The sequence below is a fragment of the Eupeodes corollae genome, chromosome 2 (genome assembly GCF_945859685.1).
Source record: "Eupeodes corollae chromosome 2, idEupCoro1.1, whole genome shotgun sequence".
Taxonomy (NCBI): domain Eukaryota; kingdom Metazoa; phylum Arthropoda; class Insecta; order Diptera; family Syrphidae; genus Eupeodes; species Eupeodes corollae.
In genome coordinates this window covers 84969389-84983300 of record NC_079148.1, presented here as the reverse complement: position 1 = coordinate 84983300, position 13912 = coordinate 84969389, and the positions used below count along the sequence as shown (strand labels likewise).

The following is a 13912-nucleotide window of genomic DNA, read 5'->3' as shown; positions in this document are numbered from 1 at the left end:
CTTAAAACTTTTTTTTTATTTTTTTTAACCTCCATTTTGAGTTTGAACTAATTTTTTCAAAAAACTTTGCATATTTTTAACTTGATTTAAAAACAATCTAACAGAAAAAAGTTTTGGCTTTAAAAAATGTATTAAACTTAATTGTAAGTATCACCGTTATTTTGTAACTATTGTTTTCCATATTAATTAATAATTTTTTAAAATCGCCACTCTGTCATTAAACTTTGTCGCCATTGTACTCTCCCCATAAAACATATCAGAGTTGGTCATTTCACTAATCATTTTTATTGTCAATTATTTTTAGAAGTGTACAGTTTTGGGCAAAGAGAAGAACCTTTCCGTCCAATATATCAGTATCACTATCCAGGTGAACATTTGAAAACAACTTCTACAAACTATGTTGCTAATCCAAACAGTCCCCAGGTGAGTTCATGTAATAAAAATTATAAAACATTTGAATAAAATAAAACATTTAATCCAAAATTGTTGTACTTAAAATTATAACTTGAAATATATCAGATAGTATAATATTTGAATAACGTAAATAAAAAAAACGTACATCTTCCCTTAGGTAATAGGTAAAATAGCGTTAAAGAAAAGTAAGCTAAATATATCGAAGCTTAACCTTAACTTTCTGTACTTTATTTAATATTTATGAGTGAAGTATTTATTTATTCAGCTTAATACAAGCTATAAATGAACATAACTTAAATTTTTTGTTTAGTTCTTGTTATCAGTTTTCAACATTAATTGAGATCTTTACAAGAACTATCAATTTAATTTTATTAAGCTTGAAATTAAAAGGGAAGAGAAATGCAGACCCAAAAAGGGAAATAGTAAAGAGTATCTTTCAGATGGTATTTGGGAATGTTAAGGTCGAAGACTAGCATTGTTGCGTTGCAGTGACTAAGAATTTTGGACATTGGTTTCAATTAGTGCTGTGATGAGGGATATAGAAAAGGAAGACAGACAGGAATGTTTCTAATCAACCGAAACAAAAACTAAAACAGCTACTTTATCCGGCTTATAATTCTGGCTTCTGGAAATAAATAAATAAATAAATTGGGTGGAGCGAGAGTCCGTTGAGAACCAAGGCCTAGTGACTTACAACTCTCAACCATTCCTGTGTGCGAGTAATGTTGTCAGCAATGGAGGGGACCTACAGTTTATATGCCGACTCCGAACGGCTAATTTTGAGAAAGCACTTTTTCATGACAATATTTACTCTTGGAGAATTTGTCAATTCCTCGCAAGAGGCAGTACCCGTGAAAAGACTTTAGATGGCATAGGCAGGGATCGAACCCAAGACCTCTAGCATGACAGTCCAACGCACTAACCATCATGCCACGGGTACCACTTCTGTAAATAATTTTACAAAATATTCTTTGAAAGAAAAATCTCCTTCCGAATCTTAATTTTCAGAAAAAGTCAATATCGCCCACCTACTGAAATGGTAAAATCGTTCATACTATTTGTGTTATCACCTCTCAATTACTAAAACTTCCAGAAACTCGTATTCACGAAGGCCAAATGCAACTTATTTATGTTGTATGTTTTAATATTTTGTATAATTGTTTTTTGAATTGCTTCACTTCATTTCAAAATCAATCATATTAAAAAAAACAAGGCATGTTTGCTTTTTATTTGACGTTATTACTTTTTTCTCGTATTACTTAAAAACAATCTTTAAATGCTAAATTTTAAGAAATATGTACATATGTACTATGTACATTGTACATATACCTACATAAGTCTTCACTTAAAAAGTAAAACCCCATAACTGCATACGTTTTTTGAACAAACTGAATTCAATTAAACCTTTCATTAAATTGAGCTAAACAAGCAAAATTTGCTGATTAAAGAGATCTCAAATTAAGTCCGGTCATTAAAGCTTGTTTCCAATAATTTTACATTACATTTGATGTTAGAGCTTTTTCCGCATTCACCTCATCAACGACAGATATTTATATGGCGGACTTACTTCTTCCATGTCCGTTCGTCTATCGATTGTATTGTTCGAGTTGATTATATGTATTTCGATAATTATTCTTTTGTTTTGACTATGTTCTATTTTAAGACCTTTTACATTAGGCTTGTTTTTGGGAATCTATTCATTGTACAGTAAGAATATCCCGAAAAAACGGATCGGCAGAATCCTCTTTCTTTATTTCACATTTGGTACTCTTAAAAACTTGTTAGAATAATTTTAAATAAAAAACAAATCAAAGAAATTATCGTAATATTATTTTTGAGAGTAAAAAGCAGGAAAAGTTAGCTAAAAGATTAAATTACTCAAAATGAAATTAAAATCGATGTATTAATTATGTATAAATTGGAGTTCTGAAATTCGCTTCTATCGATTTTAATTTAATTTTTGTTTCTCTAATAAAATTTCAACTAAGACAATGTCCTCTCAAAAACTTTCAAGGCACGTTTAACCAGTGTCTTCCCACACGATATTAATTTATAAACCTGCAGTTAGCTGCCATGTGGATCAACTTAATGCGAATAGAGAAACACTAATGTTTAATATTGATTTTATTAAAAAGCACAACACAAATAAAAACATAAGAAATCATACCATTTATGACAATCAACAGGATCATTCATTGAGTAATGTGATACTTTAATTTAACTTAAAGCGATTTCGGAAAGTATTTAAAATTATGAAATTGATCGAATGATAAAACTCTGAAAACAATTTCATTCTATTTTGAATTTCGATTTCATTTCACTCGATTTTGGGAACCTAGCTGATTGTTCCTATGTAAATCAGGTTACAACTTTCATGTAGTTTTCCATTACAGTTGATATTATTAAGCCAGATTGTGCAATTTTGTCTATTTTTGTTTAACGGTAAGTGTATAGTAAGTTTGAGGTTGTGTTTGTGGGTTTCATTGCAATTTCATATTTGTTTGTGTCTATGTATGTCTATTGCATTTTTAGTCGGCCTTGACGAGGGTGAATGAATGCAAAATTTGTTTTGTCTTTTTTGTCTCCTGTGGATTTATTTTATTATTTTTGATGTATTGATGTCAGCATTTTTTTGTTTTTAACGGAAAATAATTTGTCAGTAATATGCTTCACAAATAATTTCCATCGCAATCGAATTTTTGTACGGTTTTTCAGAATTCGTAACAATTTCTGATTACGATTATAGAATTCAGGGGTGGAATCGGCTAAGGAGATTGTTGATAAATGACAATCAAAATAATCTAATTTGATCTATGTACATATGTAAGTTGATAGTCAAATTGATACCTAAAAAGGTATCACAAAAAAATGTAACAGTAATTTTCAAACAAATATGTTTATTCAAAAAAGAGCTACCAGACGCTTACATAAACGACTGGAAAATTTCCTTAGTTCGCTTTATTTCTTTAAAAACAGATTTCTGTGACCGACAAAGCTTACGACATTCGAAAAAAGCAAGAAAATTAAGAATTTGATACTTTTATCTTTTATTTAGATATTTTATAGGAATCAATTTAAAATCTCACCACGGCAACAATGAATTTTGAAAATTTGCATCTGAAACTGTTCAATCAAATTGAAATGAGTTGTATCATATTACACAGGCGTAATGAAAATGATAGTCAGTTTGACTATCACAAAAATGATAGTCAACTATCACCTTAGCCGATTCCACCCCAGAAATATGATTCGTAAATATTTAGTATTTTAGAGTGATATGGAAGTCTTTCCGAGGTGTTAGAAGAAATATGAGAGATATTTTGGATCAATTTACGTTGCCAATCGCAGGATGTATTTCAATTATATTTTCCTTAACGATGAACTTAATGATGTAAAGTAATGAAAGTAAACACGTTAACAAAAAGAAAAAAGTAGTTTCCTGAAAGAAATTCACAGGACATAAACAAACAAAACCAAGAAATGGTACTTTCTGCTAGTACACTATAAATATAATAGGTGTAAGTTGCTTTTAGTTATAATGTTTGTAATATATATTTTCAATGCAATTGGATAAACATTAAAAATAATTTGATGATGTCCTTATATGGACGAAACATCACGAGCAATTCAATACTTTGTTTTATTTTGACCTGAAGACCTTTTACCAACAAAATACTTAATACTTATGGACAAATCTACACACACTTAAAAATCCACTCAAATAAACAACTTTTCCAATTTCGGATACCCTAATCTTTTAATATTATTTTAAATTATTATTCCGAAATACCAAGAAGAAATTAAACAAAATGTGTAACAAAAAAAAAAAGATAACGGCAATAATGTTGCCTTAAATATCCTTAAGACCCTATACAAATCTTTCATTTTTGAAAACTCCCCTGAAACATTTACTTTTGTACTGGGACACTGCAATTTACTACACCATTAGTACGTTACGGATCGAGCCGTGCGAAAGGCATGTTGGTACATCTAACGGATACAAATTATGACGAGATAATGCAGTGGTAATATTTTAAATTTAAGGAATTTGAGATAGTTGTACATATTATGTACATCGGGTTATTTTGTGCAGAGGAAAGCCCTTATATAAGGCCTGTATTTCACATACATATTGGACAGAGTATGTTATTTCACAGAAAATTGGATGCATTGTTTTGTATCATTAGAGCACCATATTATTTGGGTAATAACTGCTCTTTTTTTTGAAGGTATTGCTTCGTGAAATACCTAAAATCATTATAATTAAAAGTTGGGTTCGATGTCATCAACCAAAATATACAAAGTCTTAATATATTTTATTGAGATTATTTTAAAACAATGAAAGACCTTTATTTAGTCACCCAATTTCAGTTCTTCATTTTGAATACAAGTTTTAAAAAAAACACAATTAGTTCTTGAAACCTCAGTCCTTTGGCATGTCACAACCCCTAAAACCAACAATTAAGTAACTGTCTATTAAAAATTATAATTGATTTGAAAAAAACTTATCAATTTACTACAATCTGTGATGTAAATACACATATACATAGTAAAATATATACCTACTACAACTTTCATAATGCAGTGTTCTCCACTTTATTTAAAAAATAAGACATTTCGTGTTCAGTTGCATTCGTCAATCCGTTGTGTGTTATTTAAATTAAAAAATCGTGCAAAATATCGCCGACTCAACGTCAAATATAACACTTTGAATTTTAATGTTGGTAAAAAAGTTAGTTGCGGGTCGCACAATTTGTCGGCGATGATAACCGTACCAGAGTTTGGGTTATGTTTGTTGTCTTCATTTCATGATCATTAGTACTTTTAATATAAATATTGTTAGATTTTGTTTATATTGCTTGTTTATTTCTTCGAAATATTTAGTAAAGCTATTAGAAAGTAGTAAAAGAGACGTGAACAACGTTACATTAAATGTCAAAAGTCTGTTTTTAAGTGATCATTATTAAATCCTAAGAGATTTTTACTAATTTGCATTAAATTTAATTATAAAAACTGTTTATAACATGTAACAGTAGATACCATGTTTTTGACCCGACTGGGAACAATATATTAATTAGATAAGCTATCATATACAACCGAATTTGTAGAAGTTTGATTTAATAACTATCGTAAACAAAATATCCTCAAAAGTTACAAAACTTTTGTATAATCACCCATATGGCAAGGATTGCATTCGTAAAAAATGTTTAAATCGAGATTTTATTCAAACATGACATTACGATGGTAGAGAAGTCATTTTTCAATTTCGAAATTTTCTCAAAAACTAACCGATATATTTTTTAAATTGTCTTTAATTTTTTTTCTTAATTTGGTTTCTAAAAAAAAAATATTTTAGTTTTGCTTCAAACGGATGGCCTCAATACTTACCTGATTTTAACATCGTTGAAAATGTTTGCGGACTACTTTCCCGAGGGAATTAAGGAAGCTTAAAACACTCTACCTACGAAAAAATACCAAATTGAATTTTTCGAATGATTTCAAAGAAAGGTGGTTAAACACATTATTAATAAAAATTATGATGTCTGTACCAATTAAGTTTGCAAAAAAAAGTTATTGAACTGCCGTGGTATTTCTTGTTTTCTTCTATTTTTTGCTTTTGTTTTTTTTTTTTTCAAAAACGTTAGTTTTATTTCAATTATTTCTCCCAAACTAAACACATAATAATGCTCTTTCATTACTTACATACTTGGCCCAAATCGATCATTGCCATATATGTATGCATGTGTAGTCTTACGAAAAACAGAAAAGCTTGAATTAAACCAAGTTTCTGTCACAACGAATACGTCATGAGAATTAAGAAATATGTCGGCAGCTACGAAGTCCCCTTACGTTTTGCAAGCCTGTTAGGTTTGTTGACCTGATTTTAAAAGAAACACCTTGTTTTTGACTCTGTGTAAATTCTTTGACTAAAGTCTTTATGGGCCATGTATTTGTATTGCAAATACATAGAAGCAAAGAAGGAGGGATTCGTTACTAATTTAAAAGAGGAAACAAAGCTATTTTGCGAATGAGAAATTATATCAACGGGATCTAGATGAGATTCAAATATTTATTTTGGAGACAGCTAATTGTTCCAGTTAAAAAGTAGCTATAGGAAGCTGAGCTTGAGTTCAATATGGGGTTCGTTGATATTGACAATTGCTAGGGGGGTATTATTCTAAGCAAGCACCTAGTTTTCTGGGCTTTTTCTTTTCTTTAATTTCTGCATTTTTATACAAAAACTGATTGCACTAGAATATCTTTATCTGTAGAAGATAAATTAGGAGGAGTTTTGAGCTATTCTATATCATTAGACGAAGTGGAAGTATCAATCATAATGTTAGTTAAGAATAAAACATTTAATTTGCAAAACTTCAGTGTAGAGTAACTCTAAGCAAAGCAAAGCTCATTGGGATGCAGAGAGTTTACAATATATATATACCATGCATATACTGTTGCATTTATTAACAAAATTTTTGATAACTTGACAATTCAGGTCAGAAAACACCTAGTATTGCATATCGTTAAGCTTTTTTTTTTGTTGTGTTAAGCTTTTCCAACTACTATACTGCAACTGACGCTTTCCAAGTGGATGGAAAACAGTATCCGCACAGTATCTTCCTAAAAAGACGCCTTTTACCCTCTAACTATGATGAAATAGTACTTACATTCCTTCCTTTCAACTGTCCGAGGTTTAGGAAACTCTAATCAATAATCGGCTAAAGAAAAATCTAGAAGAACAAAGGTTTTGTTGCAAGAATATAAAGTATTCTGCTTATAGTAAGTGAAGTGACGTAAAACTGAAATTTGTATAATAATATTTATAAAAACGAATAAAGAGGAGGAAACAATTTTTTTTATTTTATATCTAATAAAGAAAATTAAGCAACAAGGACAAAAAACTGCCTTTCGAGTTAGAAAATAAGATTACGGAGGCGTAGTGAACAAAAAATTTAACATTAATATACATATATAAAGTACGTGTCACGATGTTTGTCCACGATGGGCTCCTAAGCTACCGATTTCAATCAAATTTGTACACCGTGTGCAGTTTGATACAACTATAAAGATATGATACAGCTTACATCTCAATACAAGATATCAATATTGTTTTATTGCAAATTATTTATCAATTTTTTGACAGTCACTATTATCTGTTAGCTCTAAACGATTCTAGCAGATAGCGGCATCTGTTGACTGAATTGAGTAAGTAACTGAGTAATAGATGTAATAGACGTTACGTTCAAGCTACAATTTAACAGCATAACCAACACATGTTGCCAAGGCCTAAATACATTTGTTTTGTAGGAAACAGCGAATTTTAATTTTTCAAGTTTTGGTGTTAGCATATCTGGTTGCTTAAACTGAAGTATAAATTAAAGTGAATATAATATAACCAAATAGGCAATGCAACAAACTGACAGACACTTGTTCTTCAGGAAAAAAAATACTAATCGATTAAGAGTATTTTTCCGGATGTACAGAGTAATTACGAGAATCATAACTGGCTCAGACATCGGCCTATTTTGGCAACCAAAAATGTTGATGTTGACGACAACAGTCGTTACCAGGCGATCTTATGCCTTTTAAATCACTTTAATACTATTTTTAATGAAAATAAAAGTGTACATATTCCAATTGAATTTTTAAATTCACTAGATATACATACCTGGAATGCCACCACATAATCTTCAATTAAAGATTGGTTAACCTATTATCACAGATAATAAATATAAATAAATAAATATAAATATATATATAAATTTATTATCTGTGCTATTATTCTCTTGCGTAGTTTAAATCCACTTCAATTATTCAACTGTATTCCGAAGAAATATTCTTTAAGCAACCATTTTAACTTGAAAGATTAAATAAAATTAATAAAAAATTTGAATTTAATTAGTTTGTATTGATTTTTGCTTTTCATCAACTGTAGGAATATTTTGATTAATTGTGTTCAAAGTCCTTCCCCTTGGAATCCCAAACCAGTTAACTTGTATACTAGCTTTAACGTTTAAGTCTTCGTTCGTTAATAATAGTTTCAATGTATTAAAGGTGGTAATAAATCAGTCATGAAGGTACGCATGTTTTTTTATTAATGCCCAGTCTAATGTTCTCCTACCGTTCTCCTTGTATAATTTACAACAACGTTAGCCAAGCAACGCCTGGCCTTGAGTTTTTAAGACATTTCAGATAACATTCCTCAAATATTCTGTTTTGTTTGAATTAAATACAAAGTATAATGAAGACATTTTTTTCAATCCGCAGTTACTTTACAATAAGCAAGATTCTGCAATTCCAATAAATGCAGCGTATTCACATGATCACCCCGTTAGTAATGGTGATGGTAGTGCCACCATACGAAATGCACAATATGTAGCTACTAACTCATACAAGCCGGAAGCTGGAATTCAATACGCCTCCAGTTCGTACAAGTCCGGCTCTCAAAGCGGGTCACAATATGCCTCAAGTGAATATCGTGGACCTTTCGTATCTGCTTCTCAAACATCAGGGGAGCCAACACGTAGTCATCCTGAACCGTTATATTCCGTAACACCAGTCGAACCTCCGCCAGTGCCGCAGACTTTACCACCACAGTCACATCAGCAAAATTATTTTTCTGTTTTATTACCACCAGAATACGTTCCAAATTCTCAACAGAATTTAGCTACGCAATTGCCATTAATTGGTGCTCAAATGGTACAGATAATATATGGTCATAATGCGGGGCCAAAACCAAGGCCATCACCGCCTGTCTTCAAAGACCAACAATATAAACAAGTTCCAGTCCAGTATGTTACACTTATTCCACCAAAGGGTGTGCATTCTCTAGTTGCTGTCCCTGGCGTTGTAACACATATTGTTCCGTATCCATACTATGAACCTAATGGTCTGCATCAGCATCAACAAATGCAACAGATATTTTACAATGGAGCTTATAATCCGCAATCGCTGCCCACTTCATTAGGTAAGTTATTGTTAAAGATTATTATTTTTTATACATGATATCATTTTGGCAATATTCTTAGATTTTTTGCAATTATTTATATTATTATCATTATTATTATTATTATTATTATTATTATTATTATTATTATTATTATTATTATTATTATTATTATTATTATTATTATTATTATTATTATTATTATTATTATTATTATTATTATTATTATTATTATTATTATTATTATTATTATTATTATTATTATTATTATTATTATTATTATTATTACTATTATTATTATTGTTATTATTATTATTATTGTTATCTTCGAGACACTTTTGGAGGTTAAGCCGGTATGCCATTATAAGGTTTTCAAAATTTGTATTTTTTCCTTGGTGAGCCCGGCACACGGGGAGGTATGGATACCTCCTTATGGTGCGTAACGCATTCCTCCACAAGTAAAGTAAAAAAAAAAAAAAAAAAAAAATTATTATTATTATTATTATTATTATTATTATTATTATTATAATTATTATTATTATTATTATTATTATTATTATTATTATTATTATTATTATTATTATTATTATTATTATTATTATTATTATTATTATTATTATTATTATTATTATTATTATTATTATTATTATTATTATTATTATTATTATTATTATTATTATTATTATTATTATTATTATTATTATTATTATTATTATTATTATTATTATTATTATTATTATTATTATTATTATTATTATTATTATTATTATTATTATTATTATTATTATTATTATTATTATTATTATTATTATTATTATTATTATTATTATTATTATTATTATTATTATTATTATTATTATTATTATTATTATTATTATTAGTATTTATTTATTATTTATCATTTATTATTTATTTTTATCAATATTTCAAAAGAATAAAAAAATTGGATAGGATTGTAGAGATACCGATGCACATTGATTCTGAATGTATGCACATTGCAATGAATGGGAAATATTGAGGACAAAATAAAAGCTGAGATAATTTTATTATAATAAATCATTAAAATAAAAATTAGTGTTGAGTAATTAAAGAAGGCTACATGATAAGGCATTATTAAATGTATATCTTATTAATTCTGAAAGTGTAAGAACCTAGAATTTTGTGTTTTTTTCATTTTTTTTTGTTTCAGTAGGGAATTAATTTAATTGAAGGGTTGCCAGCATTAATTACTAGGGTACATTAATTTTTCTTAAAATCAAAAAATGTATAATACTTAATTGTTAGTTTTACCCTAAATAGCCCCTACCGCCTAAACGGGGGGAGATAGCAAAATGATAAAAAATGCTTGCTTTTAACTGTTATATACAAATCCGTCATTAAACTTTGTCGCCTAAGTTATCGTACTCTCCCCACAAAACGGGAGCCAACACTTCAGTCACCAACAATAAATCTGCCGTTTTAAACCAAATGTCGACAAAACAATTCAGCCTTGTTTTTCGCAATAACTCAATTAATAAAAGAAGTTGATGGTTTCTCTTTAAATAAAAACTTAAAATTTTAATTAAGCTTACTTACATAAAAATCAAGCTGGAATATTGGGATTTGCTGAAATCGTTTTTTTGACGACTTCCAAAATTGTTCGTTAGTTCACCTACTTGAATTGAACATATTTCATTATCAATCCAGAAAAAAATAAATTTTCGACCACCTGATATTCTACACTTGTATTTTTTAGCACTATTTTTTAAATGAAAAGTTCCCGAATACGTCCAAATATCCACCAAAAAAATATATTTTTTCAGCAGTTGTTTCAAGCCACTGTTTTGTGTCCATCAAGTTATTCACCGTTTGTTTTTTTTTGTACAAACTTTCTCCAAATTAAAAGTTCCATAACACTCCCAAAAATCAACTGTCAACATGTAATCGTAAGTCCACACGCTCCTTATGCAAATAGTTTTCGAAGACAAAAAAAAAATTGACTTCAAATTCCTTATCTCACAAAAAATATTGTTATTAAGATTTTGTTAAACCTTAAGAATAATAATAACATGTGTAGAAGTCATAGATGTGGGTCGTATCCCAGCACTGTTTTAAATTTGTAAAAAACCGTCGAATGTATGCTTATTTTGTATTACGTCACAATATATAATTAAAGTCACTAGAGTTATTTAGGGTATATTTGAGATATTTGCGGCCAACAAACTTTTAACTTTTTTTTTTTAAATTGGTATTCTAAAAAACCATCCACTCAATTTTATTTAATAGTAGTGTGCGCATCTGCAAGTGTAGAAGAACGCATACGCCACTGCGGCTGGTCGAACGGCATGGCGGCTTAGTGCGTGCCTACTGCCTAGCCTTAGAAATAAACCAAATCCAAAGAAAATTTAATTTAGTGTATACACGAATGCTACATAATATTCTTTACCTTTACTACAGCTCATAACAGCTGTTTCCCTGACGATGTTTTAAATCAGTTCTGTTGAGTCATCGACTTAATTTGATGACAGGCTGGGCTTGTTATTTAAATTATGGATAACGTTCTATAGTATCAGCTTTTTTCCAATCAGTCAGACACTTTTGGGTGGAAATAAATCAATAACAGCGCAAACCTTTTACGATATAGTAGTATCATATATGTTAATGTAAAATTGACAGTTAGATCATTTAAAACTACAAACCCATAGTCATCAACCAACTTAGTCAGATTTTCGGTTTCGTTCTGAGCCGCAAGCGCTATATTTTAATCAAAATAACGCTAATGTCAGCATTTTGTTTGTTGGAGATTTGCTTGGGGATACTTCCACCACTTTCGCTTTGGTCACAAAAATTAGTGTCACGCACCAAAGAAGTTGCCGCCAGCAATAAATACTTACAGAATGTGAATTGTACCCTTGGGACAATGATTTTCAATGTTTGTATCTGATCTCACCTGAAGATTGTTAAAACTTTAAAGTAAAACGTGTTTCAATTTAACCTTAATTAAAAAAATGAAATGCAATTAATAATACATAAATAGCCCTTAATGTGTCACACCAATATGGGACTCAACACATACAATTAATAATCTTCTTCTTTATATTTCGGTTGAAAACATTTGTAACCTACCATAAACATAAACAAGTAACTATAATTTCTATATCTCAATTACTAGAAAGTAAATTATTAAAATCCGGTCGGCGAGTTAACGAGGAGGCCAACCAATGTTACTTTCATATATTAGTGATTCTTATTTTATACAATTTTCATCGAATATTTGTTATTTTTTTTAGGTTTGTCATAAAAGATATCTTAAGTAGCTTTAAAAAATATTAAGTTCTAACTTTTCATTAACATTTTTAAACCATTATTTCTCATAGTTTATGCAATCAATCTACCAAACCATCAACAATCAATTCATAAGCAACAAATATATGGACCAATTCAAACAGCAACTGGAACACGAACAGTATCAGCGGCGGATTCAGTTAATTTTAAACCAATGATGGTTGAAAAGCAGCAGCAATTACAGCAACAAACGTTACCTCAGTTTTATCAGCATTATCATCCGGGTGCCGCAGGTTACACTAGGTACTCACAAAATCCATCCTCTTTCAATGATTCTGGTGGCAGTAGTAATCCAGTTGAAGTTTCTGTTAACGAAGCAACGCTAAAACAGAATCCAATATACTCAACGTTATCATCAACAAACAATCTTGGAAACACCTATTCACAGTCTGTAGGAAGCAGTAGTAGCGGTAAAATGGCGTATGCATATGGAACGGATCCAAATTACGAAGGGCACACGTACACCCATCCCGGTGTTATACATGATGGTACACATCTCTATCCTCCAACTAGAAACGTAGTCCAGATTGGTTCTAAACCGGTTACTGCTGGATCTGCAGTCATTGCTGGTGTTTCTCCACCATCTTATCATCCCCAGCAGCAATCTCCTGCCAGCAACAGTAAAGGGGTTCTTGGTAGTTCCAGTACCGTTGTGATGAAGTTTGCTTAGAAGAAGGCTCTGACAGAGCAGAAGTACGAAAACGAGCAATAGAAAGGAGAAGTGGTGTTATTGCTCTAGTCTTGTGGAAAACTTTTTGATAATTACTTTGTTTAACCTTATGTTGGCTTACAATACGGAAAACATACAATACCACCCCCATGCCGAGCTTATTCCTGCTTAAACTTGAACCCTATCGATGTACGGCTGTATGCATAAATTCTCGTAGAAAAAAGTACATATCTACATATATGTAGCTATACGAATCCAAGGCTAGGTGCGGGTGAATGGCATAGCACTAATATTTGTCACAACCTAATGGAAATCTCATGAGGGCTAGGTGCTGCTGATTCAGTTTTTTTTTATGCCTGAAATCCTTCTTTTTTTGCCGCGAAATGTATGTGGCAACCTTTATGATTATTAGGCAGGTGTGCATGCAATTTTGTTTAGCTTTTGTTTGTGTATGCTATTTAGATTTAAGGTCTAGTTAATAAGTTAAAAAATAAAAAACCATCAATGGAGATGGATTAAATTTCTTTAATAAAGATAAAATAAAAAAGCAAAAGAGA

The 13912-nt window shown here is 30.1% G+C and overlaps 1 protein-coding gene across 1 annotated transcript in view; it reads left to right on the top strand.

Moving 5' to 3' along the window:
- Positions 1–13912, top strand: part of LOC129948209 (uncharacterized) — a 28376-nt gene extending 14464 nt beyond the window's left edge. Inside the window, exons 4-6 of the mRNA XM_056059109.1 lie at positions 305–423; positions 8683–9382; positions 12718–13912. Of these exons, the coding sequence (XP_055915084.1) occupies positions 305–423; positions 8683–9382; positions 12718–13355 (1457 nt within the window). The 3' untranslated portion in view covers positions 13356–13912. The remainder of the gene's footprint in view (positions 1–304; positions 424–8682; positions 9383–12717) is intronic.